The 21,924-nt window shown below is 39.3% G+C and overlaps 1 protein-coding gene across 2 annotated transcripts in view; it reads right to left on the bottom strand.

Annotated features, from left to right (window-relative positions):
* Positions 1–1,962: 1,962 nt before the first annotated feature.
* The window catches only part of micall2b (mical-like 2b), a 30,973-nt gene continuing 11,011 nt past the window's right edge, over positions 1,963–21,924 (bottom strand). Inside the window, exons 6-16 of one of the 2 annotated variants that reach the window (XM_085784794.1) lie at positions 19,986–20,753; positions 19,334–19,452; positions 18,534–18,591; positions 17,261–17,397; positions 17,089–17,153; positions 16,077–16,200; positions 15,773–15,875; positions 14,540–14,613; positions 14,105–14,219; positions 13,047–13,093; positions 1,963–3,829 (exon numbers count right to left, since the gene is read on the bottom strand). In XM_085784794.1, the coding sequence (XP_085640920.1) occupies positions 3,753–3,829; positions 13,047–13,093; positions 14,105–14,219; positions 14,540–14,613; positions 15,773–15,875; positions 16,077–16,200; positions 17,089–17,153; positions 17,261–17,397; positions 18,534–18,591; positions 19,334–19,452; positions 19,986–20,753 (1,687 nt within the window). In that variant the 3' untranslated portion in view covers positions 1,963–3,752. The remainder of the gene's footprint in view (positions 3,830–13,046; positions 13,094–14,104; positions 14,220–14,539; positions 14,614–15,772; positions 15,876–16,076; positions 16,201–17,088; positions 17,154–17,260; positions 17,398–18,533; positions 18,592–19,333; positions 19,453–19,985; positions 20,754–21,924) is intronic. The other variant, XM_085784803.1, reaches the window with a different exon arrangement.

Below are 21,924 nucleotides of genomic sequence, written 5' to 3'. Positions count from 1 at the left end.
CAGGAAACAATGAAAAGAGATTAACCTCTGCAGGCTCATCACCATTAATTTATGTCACAACTTGTGAGCTATGAGACACGTTCCACCTACATCAATGGCTTTTCATGCTAAACACAACTTTATATACAACCATTTAACCATAACGCCTCCATTCATCAAATTTGTGGCGCTTGTTAGCGAAGACAAAGTTAAAAAAGGAGTGACAAATATTCACAGCTTCTGCTTCTTCTTAATCTTAAAAAAGGATGAGGCGAAGCACGACAGATTATAGTGTTTGCTAATGTGTGTTTTATATTGTTTTTAACGTGAATTAAACAGACGTGAGCTGTGAAAAGTCGAGACTCCATCTGAACTGTTTAAAAGTCTGTGTGGATATAACATGTGAGAGAGCCCACTGTGTTATGTAAATGAACCACCTCAGAAAGGTCTATATTTACAGTGGGCACTGAAACCCCCAAGTGTCCCAACGTTAAATAAATGTGCCTTATTAAGCCGACTTAAAGGCACATTTTCACCCCCAAAGAAAGATAAACATGTCCCAAAGTTAAGCAGAGACAGGACGGATTCAGACACACAGCGGTGCAGCGATGGAACATTTTATCACGGTGTGTGGAGGAAATCAACAAAGGTTTTCACACATAACAACAGGAACAGATGTTGCCTTTAGAGAGGAAAAGATTACACAGTTTTTGTATTTTCACACTAAAATAGGCCTATATATACAGTATACTACATATATATATATAAAAAACAACAACAACCAGAAGCTAAAAGTCAATTTCCCTCCTCTTTTCTTTTTCTTTTATTGTTATTTCTCTCCTCCTCGCCTCCCTGAATGGATATTTAAACTGTAGCAGAGAGACGCTACTGCTCTCGTGTTTGTGTTTGTGTGCGTTTGACCTCGTCACTCGAACACCCGTGACTTCCTGTGGTTCAGCTGCACACTAGATTAGCATCTGTTTGTACTGACAGCTTGTCCGCACAGTCTTTTTTTTTCTTCCTTTTCTGCGTGTGTGCACTCACCGCCTCACCTCTAATCTTTCACAGGAATCTTGATATGATGGAGGACGCATCTGAAAAAATGTTGCATGTCGACTGTTATTTAATGCAACACACGCATAAAAAGTCACTGTGTTTTTCTTATAAAGCTCAAAGAAAATGTTCAGTTTTACATTTTAATTATTCGCTATGGATTCAAACTAATTAGTGCTACACCTGTGACAAAACATATAGGAAGGTAAATAACAAAAAAGTGTGTCTATATATCATATACTTCATAATATGTGGTCATGAAATTGACATATTGGCCTCTATGTAGTTGTAAAAAAAGAAAAGAAAAAAAGTTTGATGTGTTTGTGAAGTTGAAAAAGATAAATCTTCTGTAAATAAGACTCACAGCTTGTTACTGGTGTTAATGTAAACAGGCCTGGGGAATATTTTGGGATGTGCACGATAATGCCTGCCTTGTTATTTGGTTGTTTTGTGACAGACTTGACAAAAAAAAACTCAAATGTAAATCAAAGAGAACATATGTTTTGTTTTGTTTTTGTCAAAGGAGGGAAGAAAAAAAAAGTGATGAAAGATTTAAGTTTGAAGACGAAGTTTGTTTATCCTGAGTTTTGGTGAGAAATGGAGATAAACTGAAAACTTTACTTTAAAAAAAAAAAAAAACATCCACACATCTCTAACACAGTGTGCATGTGTGTGTGTGTGTGTGTGTGTGTGTGTGTGTGTGTGTGTGTGCAGGATGAGCCTTCAATCTGTTATTTGTAAAACAGCAAATCTCTGAAGGCTTCACGCGCTTCACGTCCAGTCACATGTGAAGGCTCGTGCTGCCTCCTAGTGGCCACACAGAGCAAGTGCATAAATGAGCAACTATAAAACCTGCTTTAGGCTAAATATGGTTAGATTTACTCATTTAAGTATAAATAGATATAGAACAACACAATCCATTAATTAATGATGCTGTATGTTTAATAAAATCCAAGTACATTTATTACAGCAATTTATTTAAAATCCAGGTCAGTGTTTCTGTTTAAGACCATTGTGAATACCGACTTTATACAATATACACAGCTGAGAAACTCAAACATAAATGAGTCAAGAACATTAACATATATACAATATTCAATTTCATGATAATCCCAACTAGGTCTGAGCTGTTTGGTCACTCACAACACATACACACACAAAAAAACGGTTCAGTGCTTATGCAACAATTACACACAACAATATCATCGTGACACAGGAACATTAACCTGTTAAGAAATATGCAAAAAAAAAAAAAAATCCACATCCAATATGGACGAGTTCTTGAGTTTCTCGCCAAAATCCAGTCAGTTAAGAGTCACATGACACAAAACCTCACAAACCAAACTGTTTTCACACAAACCTCCTCTGCTCTATGTTCAAGTACAACAAAATAATTGATTGTGTAGCAAAGTAAAAACGATTATGTTTCAGTTTTACGTCATTATCACGTGTAAAATGTTGAGGAGTTCATAAAATCTCTCTTTTTTTCCTTTTAAGTCTCAAGTGTTTATTCGCTGAAGAGCCAATGAACTCACCAATGATTCTGGGCTTTAAACCAATTTCCATTTCAGTCTTTTCTGTTTTTCAAGGATCGCAGCCTCTGAATGAAGCCCAGGTGAAAGCTTTGACAGATTTAGTAAGTGCCTTTGAGCTTTAAGATTCTTTAATATCAATTGTTTCCAAAAGGTCAGGACTGGACGTCTGCGAGCAGATCGCTGGTAATCCCTTAAAAAAAAAAAAAGCCATGTGGACTTGTGACGCCTCATCATCACAGGTCGTATTAAACCGCAGGCTCAGACTAATTCAACCACAGAAGATGTTTTTCCCCCCCACAACTCTGGCTCTTTTATCTCGACGCGTTTTGAGGCCTGAAGAGGTAAAAAGGCGTAATAATTCAGGAGATATTAAAATAAATCTCTTCTTTAACCATTTCACAACCTCATGAGAGGATCTCCACCACGACTGACCTCGTAAATGTCATTTTATATCAGTTTAAAAAAAGAACATGTGGCCTTTAAACCTTTAAAATAAACAGAATAAAATTGTCTGAGTCGACATGTGTGTGTGTGGTTAAAAAGAGAGGAGAAAAAAAAAAAGCAGAAACAACTTGTGCAACGAGCAGCAGCGAGGTCAAAGGGTCGATCGACGCCGGAGTTCAGAAATAAAAAAGACGACACTTTGACCTGCGTGACGCGGCCTGGTCCCTATTAACTCCCATTAGTATCAGTGTCACTGTGTAAACATGCAACATTTCAATGAGCGGAGCAAGAAACGAGGAGCGTGTGTGTCTCTTTGTGTATGTGTGTGTGTGTGTGTGTATGTGTGTGTGTATGTGTGTGTGTGTGTGTGTGTGTGTGTGTTAAGTAGACAGATTAAGACTGGAAGGGGATTAAAACTAACAACTGGAGCACTGAACCCAATCACATCACGTCTGGTGAGTCATTAACCCCTCAACATCATAACATCATCTCTGTGTCTGTGTGTGTGTTTGTGTCTCGTATGTGTGTGTGTGTGTGTGTGTGTGTGTGTGTGTGTGTGTGTGAGATCTTGACTGATGCCGTTGACAGAGGGAGGGCGTGTTGTTTTTGACGGCCTGACTCGTGTCCCATGAATCACAGGTGCTGACGTTAAGCAGAAACATCAAAGAAAAAGCAGAAGAAGAACGGTGTGTTTGAGGAAGAGCTTCATCTTCATCACCATCTTCATCATCATCATCATCGTCATCCCTCCTTCTTGTTGCCCCAGCCGAAGAGTCGGGCCACCGGAGACTTCTTCTTTTGTTTCTTCGGTGGTATGTCTGAGAGAGAAGAGAGAGAGCTTCCGGTTTCCGGTGGCATGGAGTGAGCGTCCTCAGACCGCATGTCGCGGTAATCCTTCTAATATCTCTTAATTGAACCTCCAGTTACCTCAGTCAATTTATTAAGATACAACAAGTAATCGCACACTTTTGACTGTGTCTGAACTCTGCTGAATGCCGGGAACGCGTCAACAAACAAAGTTTGTAATGGAGAACGCTGAGCTCGCTGCACTCATGAGAGCAATAGTGCGCGAAGAAATAGCGACAGGGCTGGAAACTAATTTAAAGCCCATTCGGGACGAATTGAGCAAGATTCAGCTAAAAGTAACATCCTGCCTCGATAAAGTTGACTCACTGGAAGCTGCGGCGAATGAGGCTGAAACAAGGCTGTTAAAACTGGAGAACGAGAACAAAACGCTGGCTGCGGAAGTTTCTTTATTGAAACAGAAAGCTGAATCTCTTGAAAACCACAGCCGAAAATTTAATCTGAGAATACTCGGATTACCGGAGGAAATAGAACAAGGCAGACCCACTTCGTTTGTGAATGACATGCTGCGCGAGCTGTTTGATCAAGTGGACTTCGGACCACTACCACCGGCCAACATCGCCCACCGCATCGGCGGCAGGGACAAGGTCTCACGCTGCATGATTATACGGCTGTATAGCTTCGAAGTGAGGCAGCGTATCATCCGGCTGGCAACGGAAAGGAGAAAGCAACCAGATGGGTTAAAGTACAGAGGACACAAGATCAGCATCTTCCCGGATCTAACAGCAGACCAACGGAAACAACAGGCTGTCTTTGACGAGATCAGGGCTCTGCTACGGAAGACAGGCATACGGTATGGAGTGGCGTATCCAGCTAAGCTGCTCATCACTTTTGGCAACAAGACACATGTCTTTGTGAATACATCGGAGGCGATGGACTTCTACAGAACTGTAATCGAGCCCACGTTGGACAGGAGTCCCCGCCAGACGGCTGAGGGATAGATGACGCCCACCTGGTAGCTGCAACCACAGGTCTGTCAAGCTCACACGGGAAAATATAGACTGTAGATTTAGTATGGTGACTGGAGGACTGATATTCTAGAATGCCCTCATTGTGACTCAATGTGCCCCTCATCTTTACTTTTTTATTTATTTTTTTTATTTTTTTATTTTTTTATTTTGGGGTGAACGTTTTCTGTTCAAGAATAACAGCCTATATTAAGAATCCCCCTTTTTCTTTCTTTTTTTTTTTCCTTTTCCCTTTCTCCCCCTTTTTTTTATTTTTATTTTATTTTATTTTATTTTATTTTTTATTTTTTTTCTCCCTACTGAGTGGCACTGGTAGTAATGAATGAATGAAACAGGGCGCCATTATTGGAGGGTGCTGCCGACTGCGGCCCCCATGCCACAACTCTCGCATAAGGCCGAGATTAGGAAACCTGAAGAGGGTCTCGTGTTCACGGGACCGTCTTCCTGGGGGGAGGAGGGAGGGGGGTGGGGCTGGAGGGATGAAGCCGATATGAGGATGGGTTTCTCTGGGGTAACAAGTTTTTGTAATTATTTCCTGCACGTTTTTTTTTTTTTCCCCTTTTCTTTTTCCCCCCTTTTTATTTATTTTTTCCCTCTTTTTTTTCGCATCATGTGTTCATATGTTTTTCTTTTTTTTGCCCACTATGATAATATAACTTTCAAATGTTGAAACTCTCAATACTTTCCTGGAATGTACAGGGTATCAATAAGAGCACTAAATATACAAGTTGCATTGAATTTCTAGATAGGAAAGGAATTGATATTGCTCTGCTTCAAGAAACTCATATACTGTCATCAGATATAGGTAGATTAGACAACAGTAAATATGATGTTGTTTCTTCTTCTCATTCCTTCAATAGGACAAAGGGAGTGATGATTCTAATGCGCAAGACTTTTAATTTTAATATAGATGAGCAAGGAAATGACTCTGTTGGTAGAATTTCCTATATTAAAGGCACTTTTGCTGATAAAAAGATGGCATTTATATCAGCCTACGCTCCCAACATCTTTGACCCCTCATTTTATGCACAATTGACAAAGAAGTTACAAGACCTTTCAGACTGCTTAATTATTTTAGGTAGTGATATGAACGCAGTGCTTGATCACTCTATCGATAGGTCTGGAGGGCAGGTTGCTCAGAGTGCAGCCAACTTAACTCTGAGAAAAATGGTAGACACCTTTTCCCTTATTGATGTTTGGAGAACTTTTAACCCTCATATAAAACAATATACTTTTTTTTCTGCGAGACACAGAACATATTCAAGAATAGACTATATTTTGGCAACTCCTAATGCGTCTCGCTGGGTCAGAAAAGCGGAGATAGTCTATACATCTTTATCTGACCATCATGCCAACAAGTGTGAATTAGTATTTGTGAATTATCCAAAACGTGCTTTAAGGTGGAAATTTAATTTAACCCTGTTACAGGATGCTAATTTCTGTGAGCATCTTAAATCAGAGCTTAATGCATTTATAAGTATTAATAAGAATTCAGTGCTCGATGTAAGATTTTTATGGGATGCAATTAAAGGAAGTATCCGTAACTGTACAATCTCATTTGCATCAGCACGTAATCGGACTTATCTCCAAGAACTAGCAAAGATGGAGACTAGATTTGCATCTCTGACATCCCAACAACAAAACAAGCACGACCAAGAGAGGGAAAAAGAATTAGGGGAGGTTAAGGCTGAACTAAATACTTTTCTTATGCGAAAAGCAGAGTTTCTAATCCATAGAGCGAGAGAAACTCAATACTTAAATGGAAATAGACCTAGTTTTGTTCTGTCAAGAAAAATTCACTGTAATGATAAAAAAGCAGACATTGTCGCAATCCAAAACAGAGAGGGTGAAGTGATATATGATCCCCTGGAAATTAATCATGAATTTAAGTTATTCTATCAACAGCTGTACTCTTCTGAAGCAACCTTTTCAAAAAATGATCTTGTTTCCTTTTTTGATGGCTTAAATTTACCCAAATTATCAGAAGAGCAGAGACACTTATTAGATTCCCCACTTACAATTAATGAATTATATGAGGCAATTAAATGCATGAATCATGGCAAATCCCCAGGCCTGGACGGAATCCCTCCTGAGTTGTATTTAAAATTTTGGGATGATTTGGGCCCATTTATTTTTGAAATGTTTCAACAAGCCATCAATTTGGGATCCTTCAACAGAGATATAAATACAGCTATCATCACTTTGCTACATAAAAGAGGCAAGGATAGCACCTTATGTTCCAGCTTCCGCCCGCTGTCACTGCTTAATGCAGATATAAAGCTTTATGCAAAGGTCTTGGCTCAAAGGCTCGAGACAGTTTTGCCAACTTTGGTCCATCCCGACCAAACGGGTTTTGTTAAACAAAGATATGCATCTGATAATATGAGACGTCTTTTACATATTGTTGATGCTGGTACTAATATGGCTTCACCTTGTGCAGTGCTTTCAGTAGATGCTGAAAAAGCCTTTGACAGGCTCGAATGGGAATATCTGTGGCATACTCTGGAAACTATGGGCTTTGGTGACAATTTCATTGGCATGCTAAAAACGTTGTACTGTAATCCAACTGCTGTGGTCATTACATCTAAACAAAGCTCTACTCCGTTTATTATAGAAAGAGGAGCTCGCCAAGGGTGTCCAGTCTCTGCGCTGTTGTTCACATTATCTCTGGAACCCCTAGCACAAAAAATCAGAAATTCAGATGAGGTAAAGCCAATATCAGTGTGCAGAACTTATCATAAGACCTCTCTGTATGCGGATGATTTATTATTATTTCTTAATGATGTGCTGTCTTCCCTTCCTGCCGCATTGAAGATTTTCCATAATTTCAGTTTAATATCTGGACACAAGATAAATCTGAGCAAGTCCTCTCTGCTTCCTTTAAATGCCGCTATGAACAACCTGCAGTTGGATGCGGGGATCCCAGTAGCCACACATTTTAAGTATCTTGGAATCGACATATATCCATCTCTTGAAAAAATTGTTTCTAAAAATTATAAGCGCCTAAAGAATTCAATATCTGATGAACTAAACAGATGGTCTGCACTATCAATTTCCTTCTCTACTCGAATATCAGTGGTTAAGTCCCATATTCTTCCCAAGGTTAATTTTTATGCAAATATGTTACATTTACCCCCACCAGCTGGTTTTTGGGAGAAGATACAAGGGTTGGTATTTAAATTTATATGGCAAAACCAGCACCCAAGAATCAGTAGGCCTACGCTTCAGAAGAGTAAGACCTTAGGAGGCCTCTCAGTGCCTAATTTTGAATTGTATTCCCTATCCTTTATGCTGAAATCTGTATCAAGGTGGTTTGACCCAAATGCAGACACACCTTGGGTGAATATAGAGCATCATATTGTATCCCCCTTTATGCTTAAGGATGTTCTTTTCTCAGGCCTCTCCCCAAAATTTTGTCTGAACAAATTTGGACCAATTATCGCAAACTCAATTTTAGTTTGGAATAATATAGTCAAATTAGCTAAATGGGATTCAAAGTGGCACTTAGATACGCCAATCTTTAGAAACAATTTATTGCTTATAGGTGGTAAACCAATCATATTCTCCTCCTGGCAAAACCAGGGAGTTCATACTCTGTCCGATATGTATAATGAAGACAGTCTTAGATCATTTCATGAACTTAGACAAACTTATAACTTGCCTGGCACCTCTTTCTTTTTTTATTTACAGCTGCGCACAGCAATGCGTACATATGGTGTCCCATGGAATCAAACACTATTAATTCATCCCCTAATGCATCTTTTGTACACTGCAAAGATTAAAGAAAAAGGTTTTGTGTCTTATATATATAATGAGCTACAAGGAAGATTAACTGGACCAGCAGGCATTGTTCTCGTCTGGAATATGGATACTAAAGATTACGGGTTTAGCATCAACTGGCAGAGAGTCTGGAGTAATATTTCCCTATCATCCCGTAATCACAACCATCAGTTAATTCATTATAAGTTAATACAAAGATTCTATCTATCCCCAAGACGATGCTGCCAGATCCATATTACCCAGAACCCATTATGCCAACTATGTCCTCACCAAGTGTTGGGCACATACATGCACATGATGTGGGAATGCCCTGGAGTCTATTCCTTTTGGCTCAGTATTTCGAATCTTCTCTCACGTTTAATTCAGACAAATATACCTTGTTTACCACATATATTGCTTCTGAATGATGACACCCCTCTGAATTTATCATTTCTTAAGAAGAGAGTACTGTTTGCAGGTTTAACTGCTGCTAAAAAGATGTTGATAAAAAGATGGAAACCACCACATGTTTTAAATGTGTATCTGTGGAAATTATCATTTTATGAAATTTTGTCACTAGAAATCTCCAGTGCCCGTGCCCAAAAGGCAAAGGTAGAAGCTATACATAACCTAGAAGCGGCAGCTGAGAATGTCAAAGCGTTGTTTTGATGGGCTTGCGTGTGTTTTTTTTTTTTTTTTTTTTTTTTTTTGGTTTGTTTTGTTTTGTTTTTCTCTGTTTCATGAATATGTCTGCTATGTACTTTTGATAATTATTGATAACTATTTATTTATTTTCGTTTGTTTGTTGTTTTTGTTTTTCCCTGTAATCACCCTAACCTAATGTTACCCCCAGGACCCGGGACAAGGGTGGGGTCAAGGGGAATGGATAAATGGAATTGTAATGAAATAAAACAAAATAAAAAATTGATCACAAAAAAGAGAGAGAGCGTCGGTTAACGAAAGGATAAATATAAAATAATGAGGTCAATAATAGTGAAATGTTCCTTTAAAATGTAAGAAAATCTGAAGGATCACAAGCTCCTTATCCATCCATTCATCTCAGTCACTCACTCATTGATCCTTGTTCCGTTTATTTTTTATCTTTTCCCAGAAGTTGCGACTGTTTTCTCCGTTTTCAGTGAGTTAATGTTTGAATTAGATAAAATCAACAATGTTTTGAACAAAAGATTAAAATTCTTCTGTGGCGACCTGAACAACTTGGACAGAGAGATAGTTTAAGATGTAAATGTTGAGATTCAGCTCAATTCAACAGTCACTGAGCTGCTAAAGTGTTCAAACTGTTTGTGGAAAGTGCAACAATAAAGATCTTCATGGTTTACGACGGATGACACGGAGCTAAAAGTTGAAATTATTAAAAACTTAATAAAAATCTCTTTTCTTTGGCATTTTAGTTAGTTAGTTAGTTAGGTTTTATATGTCTTCACTTTTGTTTTATTGTTTTATTGCATGTTTTTACTACCTACTGCACATTACCTGTATCCACTTTATTTTTTATTGTACAGCACTTTGGACAACTTGGGTTGTATTTTTTAATGTGCTATATAAATAAATATGTATTGTATTGTATTATATTATATAAATTACTAATAATAAATTTTGCTTTCCTGTCGCCACACACCTGCTGCTAATTCATAAACCTGTTGAACTGTCTCCAACACAAACTTACAAAATGACACTTACGATAGCGCCTGACAAGCAGGTACACACCAACTATTTTCTTTTGTTGTCATCTGGATTAGTCATATTTCTCTGTTTGATATTTTACATGTTGGGTTTATTTACTTATTTATGCTATTGGATGCCATTTTTTCTTTGCTGAGTGCTTATAAATCAATAAACTTCCCTGGTCCCAATTCATTTCCATGTTACCTATTTTATATGGAAGCCCTGATAGGCAATTTATTTTTTTCTCCATTTGGGGACAAAAAAATGTAAATACAATCACCTGCCAAACTAAAAGGTACCATTTTTAAAACAAAAAGAAAAAGAAATTCACTTGCCTCTCAGGGCTTCCATAATTCAAACCTATCAAAGTTATTATTTTTGTTCACAACTGACCCTCATAGAAGCTTTTAAATGGATCATGAATTTATCCAATAAAAAAAAACTATTACCAGAGACACTGCTGTCTTAAAAAAAAAAAAAAAGAATTTTCTTTGGCAGAAGTTTCTTCTGTTCTCCTACAGGAGCCCTAAGGAAACAAACGCCTTGTTAACGCTGCTGAACAGATCCATCCAGACTCGGCCGAGTGTGAACGTCCAGTCGGTCTGAGACCTGCAGCAAACAACTCGTCTTTGTTTTGGTTTCTGTCCTAATCTCTCCTCGTGTTTTTTATTGTGAGAACAAACTGTAAACTGCAGTAATTATGAGAACAGAGGGTCAGAGATGATGATGAGGTTTTGTTCAGAGTAACAAACCAACAGTTTATCACTCAGCTCTGCAGAGACATTACTCATGACTTTGTCTCTACAACCCCCACTATCTTTGTTTTCACTGGAAATCTACACTTGGCAGCCCACATGTGAATTAGAGGCCAGAGACACGACTCCAAACAAATCAGACCTCGGTCCAAATCGACTTCGTATCGCAAACATGGTATTTATCTGTAGACTTCTATGTTCATAGCGCCCAAAACATGAATTATGCAGCTTTAGATGTGGATAACTCACAATAAAAATGATAACATGAATGTGTAGATATTTCAAAATAAGAGACGCAGGAATGTTTTCCTTCTGTCCCTGTTTCCCAAGCCTGAGCTGCTGCTACTTGGATGAAAACAGTTTAATCTCATTTTATCACATGTTATTTTATCTTATCATATCACCAGTGCCGTCGTTGTCTCTTGTGTCATTGATAAACAATGTAAATCTCTGGAAGTTAAAATTAAATTTGATGGTGAGATAGAGAATATTTGCCAAATATCCGTCTGCGCCTTGTGTTCAAACTCTGAAACATACGGATATCTACTGCTTCCATTATCAGTTAATCTGCCAATGTGTGACACAGTTAAAGGGATAGTTCAACATTTTGGCAAATTGGCCCATTGCCATGATCCGTATAGTTAGTTTGACCTGCACATTCACCACGCTATGAGATAATAACGAAACGTTACCAGACAGAGTTGTTTTAGTGGTAAATACAGAGACTGCTTGATGAAAAAACTGCCACCAATGGGAACGCGCATCAGCGGTTTTGCATAAATTTGTCTCTAAAACAACTCTGTCTGGTAACGTTCTGTTATTATCTCATAGCGTGGTGAATTTGCAGGTCACAACTTGTCCACCAGAGCGTTTTGGAGTTGTTGGATTGTGTATTTGATGAGTTTGATGAGGGAAACCAAGAAATCCCATTAGCCTCTGTAGCGTAGCTCTGAGCTGCTCACGGTTCTGCTCCACCGTTCTAAAAATAGCTTGCACCGACAATTAAAGGTAACGAACCTACTGCTATGATTATAGGAATTATGGCAATGGGCCAATTTGCCAAAATGTTGAACTATCCCTTTAATGGGTATGGTTTCTAAATTTTTTTTGTTTTGGTCAACACTAAAACTCTTCACGTTTACGTCTTTACACTGTAGGAGTGGGAACAAAAATATTTCAGCCACTTGAAATGATTCTGAATAATTAATAATCAATTTTCCACCAATCAACTAATAATTTGGGTTTATAAAACACTGTCGAGTCGTCTCAAGAAGGAGCACTATCACCATGGTTACCTGCAGTGTCAAGTCGGTCTTGATATTAAGGACCGTACTTCACTGCTGCACACGAACCGTACGTGATACAACGTGCGTGTAGACGTTGATACGACTGAACTCCGACTGAGCTGTGAAACTTTGGCTTCAACTTCATGAACACATTTAAACATTAAACATTAAAACAGGTTCATCTGCAGCGGCCGCTCACTGTGTAACACACCGAACCTTTTCACTGGAGTTCAATAAATCTCCTCAATTTTTCAGCTTGCTGCTGCTTTTCCCCCCTCGATCATGAATTGCAAATGAAGTTGACTTTAACTCTGTTCTATCACGAGGTCAAATTAACCGGCTGCATTATCCATTTGTCTGACGGGGACCGAGAGAGAGAGACGGAGGAGGGGGGCATTTTGTTTGATGCTTTTTCCATTAGCAGTCATTAGATCAAATGAGATGAAAACATCGCCCTAACAAACGCACACACACACACACATACACACTTTCATAAATTGCAATGAGAATTCTATCTGCTTCAATTAGAGGCGTCCATGATGGAAATCCTCAACTGGTTAATTTATAAACCAGCTAAAGTTGCGGTGACACAGAGGTTGTGGTAACTAATGAACAGAGTGCAGGGAGGGGGAGGGGGAGGAGGGGGAGGAGGAGGAGGAGGGGAGTTGGGTGGGGGGTCAGACGGCCTGTGTGGAGGTGGTGGAGAGAGACACTCACTGAAATTCATCATCATCTGGTTCAGCTGCTCGTCCTCCTCTTCCTCCCTGAGAAGACGAAGAAACGAGAACACAGATCAACAAACGACACCTGTGTGAGCTTCGACTGTTATTTATACACTTACTGTTACTTACTGTGAAATAAAACAGGTATTTGGCCCAGAAAATTATGTTTTGTATAATTTGTCTAAAAAGAAGAGATCCCTGTGTGCTCAACTGAGAGCTGGTGTACTTGGTCTTCATATCGAGACAGGCAGATATGTCGGCACAGCAGAAGATGATGAAATTCATTTTGTGTAGGATTTCAATGTTTTCTTCTTCTTAGCCTTTTTCAACATTGCTTTAGCAGTTTCTTCAGCTAATTTAGCATTGATTCAACCATTTCTTCAGCTCATTCAGCATTGCTTCAGCAATAGCGTTCAGCTGCTTTCAGCATTCACACGCATTTTCTAGTTATGTATTTTCTGTTTATGTCTGTAAAATGTCCCCAAAAATGTTAATTTTACATTGATGTAAAACTAAGAAAAAAAACGTATTTCACACATTTATCAGGCTGTAAATGTAAATGTTTATTTGTTTTTAATACACAACTTAATCTATTATAAATATCATCCAAATAATATTTTTGGCATTACTACGGGATGGAGGCACTGATGTTGAGCTTTAATTTTGAAAGATTTTACATCGACATGACCTGAAAAGTGTGAGTAGTACAGCCTCTTTTTTAAAAATATTGTTTTGAAAATGCGCTGAACTTACATAAAATATAATAATATAATATCAATTAGTTAATAAACTTCAACAAAATTAACATGTTGAGTATTTGAAGTCGACACAACAAGGACAACAACCACCCACAGAAACCAGCAGCTCTGCTCTGTTGCACCTGAGCTGCAGATTTCTTCACCTGTTGCTTGAGTCTGAGTTTCAGTTTCAGCAGGTGAGTGAAACACAAAACAAAACTTTATTGAATTAACGCAGCCTGTTTGGCTAAGTACACAATAATTTGAATTTACGGCTTTACACCACACACACACACACACAGAGTAAAATACACACCTGAGTCTGTCCTCGTCCAGACCGTCTACGATGGCGTTTCTGTCATTGACGATCTCCACCAGTTTGTCCATCAGCTCCTGTTCCCTCTTCTTGTCTCTGTATGTTTTCAGATGCTCTGCACACACACACACACACACACACACACACACACACACACACACACACACACACACACACACACACACACACACACACACACACACACACACACACACACACACACACACACACACACACACACAACACACACACACACACACACACACACACACAACACACACACACACACACACACACACACACACACACACACACACACACACACACACACACACACACACGGACACACACAGACAAATCAAACATATTTATTTCAGTTCAGCTCCTCTGATCCGTCCATTGTTGTGTCAGCGTTGTGTTTCTCCTCCTCCTCACCTGGTTTCTCCATCAGCCTCCTCAGCTCCTGCTCCACACTCGGCTGCTGCTCCTCCAGGTCCTGAGTTCTTCCTCTAAACATTTAAAAAAAAAAAAAAACACAAAAACACACAAATACAAATTAAAAAGTTGTTTATTGCATCTTTTTTTCTTTCACTGGTTTGATAGATTTTGTTTTTCCTTCCTTCCTCGGACCAACACAGATCTACTGACGGAGGCCGTTAACGTCCAAATGTGTTCTCGCTGATTAAAAGCTTCTAAACATCCGTTGTTATTATTATAATGAGTGTTGTTGTTGTTGTGGTGAAGTATTTGCTCTGTAACTGTCTTTAACTTGTATTTATAAAGGAAATAATTGCCGTGCATGTTTTGCTCTTTATAGGAAACACCAATGAAAAAGATCCAAAACTAGTTCTTCATCATCATCATCATCATCATCTCTGCTTTCTGTGGGATTCAGCCTCCGACTAAAGATGTAAATCTGTATAAATGGATCACATTTACACTTTTATATAAAAAAATCTGCAAAAAATTTGAATGAAACAAGCGGCGACTGTTGTTTTCTGCACAAATTACTCAAAAAAGATGCATTTAATGAGGACTTTTTTCTGCTGTGGGTTAATACAGATGAGATTTTTGTGCAATTTGTGCAAAATAAACTATAACATGTTCATAGTAATGAGCAAATACATCAGTGGTGTCCTTTTTAACAGTTCCCACGCAACAGTGGAATAAAAATAAGCTACATCAGACTTTATAATACACGTCACTGCATCAATTTAATGAAGGTTTCAGTGTTTTTAACAGTTGTTTTTTTTAAGAAGATCCCGCACACTGTCTCACTCTCAATTTTTTTAACTAAAGCAACGTTTCGATCAGGAGTATGACCTTCATCAGGCATGTTGTAGTGTTTTTAACAGTGAAAATCAATAAATATGTGAAAATAAATAAATAACTAAATGTGTTTCTTCCAGCAGCATCTGATTCCTGCCTCTCTCTGCTGCTCCGCTGCTCCAGGGCGCCTGCTGGGGGCCGCGGGAGGGAGGACACTGGGAATTCAAACTGTCAACCTTCTGGACACAAGTCTGTTTCACTAATCGCTATAAAGTGGCACGGAGTGTGTGTGTGTGTGTGTGTGTGTGTGTGTGTGTATGTGTGTGTGTGTGTGTCCCTGTGTGTGTGTGTCCCTGTGTGTGTGTATGTGTGTGTATGTGTGTGTATGTGTTTACTCACACGTAGACCAGCTCAGACTCCCGACGCATGGCCACCTGCTTGTTCCTGATCAAGTTGAACCACTCGACCATGAGTTCATTCATGAGAGAGTCATCTTCACCCTCTGACGAACACACACACACACACACACACACACACACACACACACACACACGATTAATGCCAGTTACACACATCAACACAAAATCCTCTAAACCTGCCTTTTTTTCACCTGGTTAAAGAGGAGCCTCATAAAGTGTGTGTGTGTGTGTTTATGTGTGTGTGTGTGTGTGTGTGTGTGTGTGTGTGTGTGTGTTGCTCTCACCTTCCTCGCTGCTGCGGAGCTTCACCTCCAGCTCGACTCCTCTCTTCTCCAGCTCATTCAGGTTGTTTTCAATCTCCTGCAGCTCCTTGATGATCTCATCTTTGGGGATGTAGTCGGGTTTCATCTGTAAAACACAAACAAACAAAAAAAAAAGACGATATTTATTTAACCTCCTGTTTGTTGGTACAAAAGATAAGAAGTTTTCATTTTAAAATTGTGGAATGAATGAATGACATTTTCTAAACTCATTTTACTGCTGTATTCACACTCTCTCTTCCTGATTTTACCTATCAGCTCTTTAATTTTCCTGTTATTTTGGTTGAAACACACATTTAATAACTCCATATTTACATTAGGCAGCTAATTTAGCATGTTATGATAATTAATGTAACTTTCGAGCTAAAATGCCTGAGCTACTGTTTTAGATAATGTTATGGCAAAGCTGCAACATTATGCATTATACATTATATCGTTAACTGGTGGATCCACTGAAAATGAAAAAGGGGAAACTTTTCTACAGTTTAAAACCATCCATATTAGAAATGTTGAAGAGAAATTATTGAATAATTCTGTGTCAACTTCGAGTTACGTGACTCGCTATGTTGTCGTGATTTTAACTATTACAATTTTTATATTTTATTTTGATGATGCCGCTGTTAAGAATTCATTATGTTCTGCAATGTTGCAATTAATGTAATTAATATTGACGGACTCGTGATTCCACTGAAAATGAAAAAGGGGAAACTTTTCTACTATTTAAAACCATGCATATTAGAAATTATTAAACAATTCTCTATCAACTTTGAGTGATGTGACCTGCTATGTTGTCGTTTGTAATGCTTTTTTTTATTCCACTAATATCAATGTTAAGAATTCATTATTATGTTTTGCAATATTGCCAGTTCTGGTGTACGGTATCGTTTTACTGTTTCTGCCCTGACGAAGTCCCACTGAGGTCACAAACTCTTATTTCTAAGCTCATTTGTTTATTTCCCATGCAAGTCTTCTTTACCTTTGGCGTCTTTGACTCCGACTTGGTGCCATTTGCAGTTTGTTCTCTCTGACCATTCAGAAATCCTGACAGAAAAAAGATAAAACACAAAAGGTCACATTCATATTAACACAGTCCTATGAAGTCACATTTAAACTGAATTAAATCACAACACAGACGTCCGTGTTTTTACCCTCGGACGATGCTGGAGTGACCAAGACGCTCAGGCTGGGAACGTTAGAGGAGGACGAGGCCCCGACAGACGCCTCTGGAGTTTGGGCCTTTCCAGCTTCGTTGGCCGGCGGCGTTTTAGACGACTGTGTAGCAGGTCTGATGGAAGGAAAAACAACCACAGAGACAGAAAGAAAGCAACAGTTTAGCGTCTTTCTTTACTGGTGATTTCTCCGCTCCTCTGCTCCAACCAGAGTCCTGTTGCTGCAGCAGCCGCTTCCTCTTGGTTTTGATTCATGAGGGGCAGAGAAAGCTCAGAAAGGTCATCTGGGGGAAGGAGCTCGGAGCACTGAGCATATGCTGCACCGCGGAGGACGCTGCTGCTGCTCAGTCTTGACGCCATTTGGGGCTCGCATGCATGTGGCGGAAGAGGAGACAACCAAACCAAAGCTCTGACTGCAAACGATGCCGGCCGAGCCATTTGGAGGAGCAGCAGGTACGGGGCTTCCTGCGGCAGGACGGGGCGGAGAGACGGATCAACGGACGGCTGGATGGACAGGACATCAGGGGGAAAAAGCCCTCATACGGTTAAAGCCTCGTGATGCCGATGACAGACGACTCCCCCCGCTGCTCTGACGTCACCCATCCACTCATCTCACACCTTTTTACAGATTCCTGCAACTGCTTTTCTACCGTTTAACCTTTTCCTCAGTCTGCCTGTACTCCTTTTTTGTAATATGTTTTTTTGTGATATGTTGTTGCATATAACCCTGTTATTAACTCTGTCTTTATGTATTTGTGTTGTGATGTTGTAACTAATCCTCGCTATTAACCCTGTTTTTCTTTTCTTTTTCTTTGTCTTTCATGTTCTATCAATTTAGCCTTCCTAACCCTTTGTAATACTAGTGTGTTGTTATATCTCTCTGCCTTGCCCGCCACTGCCTGTCTTGCTGCTTTGCCTGTATGACTGAATAGCTGTTTGTTTAACCCTTTCTTGTCCCTGTCACTCTCTTGCTGTTTGTCAGCATAGCCATGCTTGTGTGCTGTCTCCGTTGTTGTCCTGCTACATGTCTGTATAGTTGTGCTTTGTGCTACTGTCTTTAACCAATACTTTTTTTTTCACAGCCCTCTCTCCCCTTTCAAGAAGCTTGTGCTTTTTGTCAGGCCATCATTGCAAATAAGAACTTGTTCTTAATGATTTTTGCCTGGTTAAATAAAGTTTAAATAAATAAAATAAACCCAGCAAAGGACAGGGATCAACCACAAACACAGAGGAATAAACTATAACGTCTTACTTTGTGACGGGTTTGAGCTTCGACCTCCAGTCGGCAGGAGACTCCTTTTCTGACGCTGCTGAGAACAAAAAGAAAGAAAAAAAATCAATTGAAACTTTTGTGTTTTTTTACTTCTCGGGTTCAGTTCCCGCTATAAAAACTCACTTCCTGAAAGAAACAACATTTACCAGCAAGAGCAAGTTAAAGAAACTGTCACCAAACACCATGAAAATAATCAGAGAAAGTAAAAACACAAATCACTGAATGCGCCGCTAGTCTGCTGCTGCAGTTGTTTTCCACTAATACTAATGAAATCCTGACTATAAATATATTTATTTAGTTTGTTTTGTGGCCAACTTCATTTGAGTTTTAGTATTTTTAAAAAGAACCCTGATGTTTGTATTACTAGGGCTGGAAGAATTAATCGATTCATCACACAATAATCGATTATTAAATCAATTGTCAACTATTTTGATAATCAAATAATCGGTTTAGGTAGTTTTGTAAAAAAAAAAAAATTCTTTGATTTCGGCTTCTTAAATGTGAATATTTCTGGTTTCTTTGTCCCTTTATGACAATAAACCGAATATCTCTTTGGTTTGTGGACAAAACAAGACATTTGAGGACATTTTTTAACATTTTATTGACCAAACAACTAATCGATGAATCGTTTAAATACTCGACAGATGAATCCATAATGAAAATAATCGTTAGTTGCAGCCCTGTGTATTACACATTTCTGTTGTTTGTGTTCATGACTGCACTGCAGCCAAGATTGTGACTTGAACTATCCCTTTAAATGAAATGAAAATGACTCTGACCTGACGGCTTCGGGGGGTCCGGAGTGTGCAGGTCAGCGAGGAGCGAGGGGTCGGCTCTCAGCTTCACCCTCCCTCGGACTTTCTCCGTCTCCCTCTTCGGCGTCTCCACCAGCGGCGCTCTGGTCGGAGGAGGAGAAGTGAAGAGAAACGTGAGGGTTAAAAACCACGAGAAGGAGGAAACAGGTTGATGGTGTGAGGTAGGGCTGGGCCAAAAAAAATTATTTTTATATTAATCGCAATTTTTTTCTGGCGAATTTTTTTTTTAATTTTAATGTTTTATTTATTTATTTATTTATTTATTGTATTACTAGAGTTGTGTTCGTTCGTTCACAGATATCTATGTGAACAAACGAACACAACAGACAAACTGAAGTGTATTGTTTTTTGTAAATATGACTTATGATGTATCGGCAAGTGTTTGGTTCAACCTGCTCTTGTTTAAGGAAAGAAAATCACAATAATTGAAATATAAAAATCGCAATACTTCGAAAAATCGAATCGCAAGTCTTGTTTAATCAGAATCGCAATTTAAATTGAATCGGGACCCAAAAATCGTTAGAGAATCGAATCGGCACAAAAGCGTATCGGCCCAGCTCTAGTGTGAGGTGAGTTGAAGGTGGAGGTTTAAAAAAACAACAACAAAAAAACGTACTTCGGTTCGGTTCTCTTTGTCGCCGCGGTTACCCACGACGGTTTACTGTTGTTGTTGTTGTTCTCCTCCGTCAGCTTCTTGGAGATGAACGCCGCTGCCGACGCTTTCGTCTTATCGCTCTCCATCTTATTCCCACCGACACCGACGCCGACGCCGGCGGCTCTGCCTCCACTTTTCTCCCAGTTCACATTCGTTTCCTTTTTCCCTCCGACATTCACGGTCACGGTCACGGCCTGACCCGCGGCGGCGGCGGCGTGCTGCTGCGCTCTACCGCCCACAGACGACGGCGACGCCTTGTTCATGTCCACGTCGAGGACCGAGGTCTTCTTCTCCTCGTTGGCGTTGGCGCTGCCGTCCGACTGGAAGAACCTGAGCTTGGACTGTTGTGTCTTGGCTGCGGCGGCCGAGGTGCGAGGCACGGCGACCGGCCTGGTGACGGTGGCGGCGGCGGCGGTGGCGGTGGTGAAGGTCGACGGAGGAGGAGAAGGAGTCGTCTGTGGAGCCGTCGTGGGTTTGAAGACCGAAGTCGTCTTGGTTTCTTTGGCAGTGGAGGAGGAGACGCCGGGAGTAAAACGGGACGGGGAGAAGGTGGTGGAGAAGTTGGGGGCGTTGCTAGGCGTCGGCGTCGGCGTGGGTCTGTACGGCGTCTGGGCCGGAGTCGTTGTAGCGTTGGTTTTAGTGGCGTCCGGCAGAGGGGTGAACTTGGAAACAGGCGTGTTTGTGGGTAAATCTCTGAGAGGCGCAATCGTGTTTGTAGGCGACAGTAACCTGGAAACACAACAAACACAACAAACACACAACACACATTAGGGACGTCACAATTAATAATAATAAATTTTCTTGGTACGATTATTGTCAGAGAAATAATCACGGTGTTAGGATTATCACGATTATTAAGCATTCATTAATTTCACAATGCTATGGATGTGTAAAATCAAATATAGTCAAAATATAATTACATTACTCATTGTTTACACAAAAATATTTCAAGTATCTTTTAACGTATGACCAATTCTTACTCCCCAGGGGAAATGTTTGAAATATTCAGGTCATAAATTGTCATCTATACCAAATGTTTGTGTTTATTTTAATCGATTTTCGTTTTGTTTTTTTTTGTTTTTTAATTAAAAATGACATGCTAACATTTAAATTCCTACCAATTCAATGTTATGTTAGTTAAATGGACCAGTATCTGTGCATTTACCTTTATTTTTGCACACATCTGCCGATAATTTTTTTGGGAAAATGACGGTGTTTAGGAATCTTTACGATTAATTAATTGTGGCGTTTAATACAACGATAAATTGTGAAAACAAGTATTTGTGACATCCCTACACACACTGGTTACAACTGTGAAATCACACACACATAATTCATGTTCCTGCAAAACCTTTGAAAATCTAGTGGCCTGCATCGGACACAATCAGGCTAAGATGACAAACACACACCATGTCTGCCTGCGACAACACTGGGGATATTTTTTCTCTTACATATAAAAAAAGTCATATGAAAACATTTAAATTTACATTTTAAGTAGATTACATTTAAGTTGTTGTCTTGTAAGGCAAGGCATCTTTATTTATATAGCGCATTTCATACCAAGGCAACACAATGTGCTTTACATAAAGACAAAACATTTAAAAAGAACAGCATAAAAACAAAAAAATTTTAAACAGAGTTAAAAGCAGGAGCAAAGAAGAATAAAAAAGTAGAATAAAAGAAAATAGATTAAGTTTAAAGTTCTTAAAAATAGCACAGCTATAAGCACATGAAAAGAGAAATGTTTGTAGTGTAAATGACCGGTGGGTGATCTGATAACTTACCCTGTAAAGATTCACCTTGAACATGATCTGATTAATTCAATAAAATCCTTGACTATGTCTAATACTTAAAGTTCAGCATCAGTCAAGGACGATGAGCAGATTTTTTTTTTTTTGAT

The sequence above is a fragment of the Trachurus japonicus genome, chromosome 1 (genome assembly GCF_045865225.1).
Source record: "Trachurus japonicus isolate A0001 chromosome 1, Traja_1.0".
NCBI lineage: Eukaryota > Metazoa > Chordata > Actinopteri > Carangiformes > Carangidae > Trachurus > Trachurus japonicus.
The sequence above is the reverse complement of the archived record's forward strand: the minus strand, read 5'-3'. Positions and strand labels throughout refer to the sequence as shown.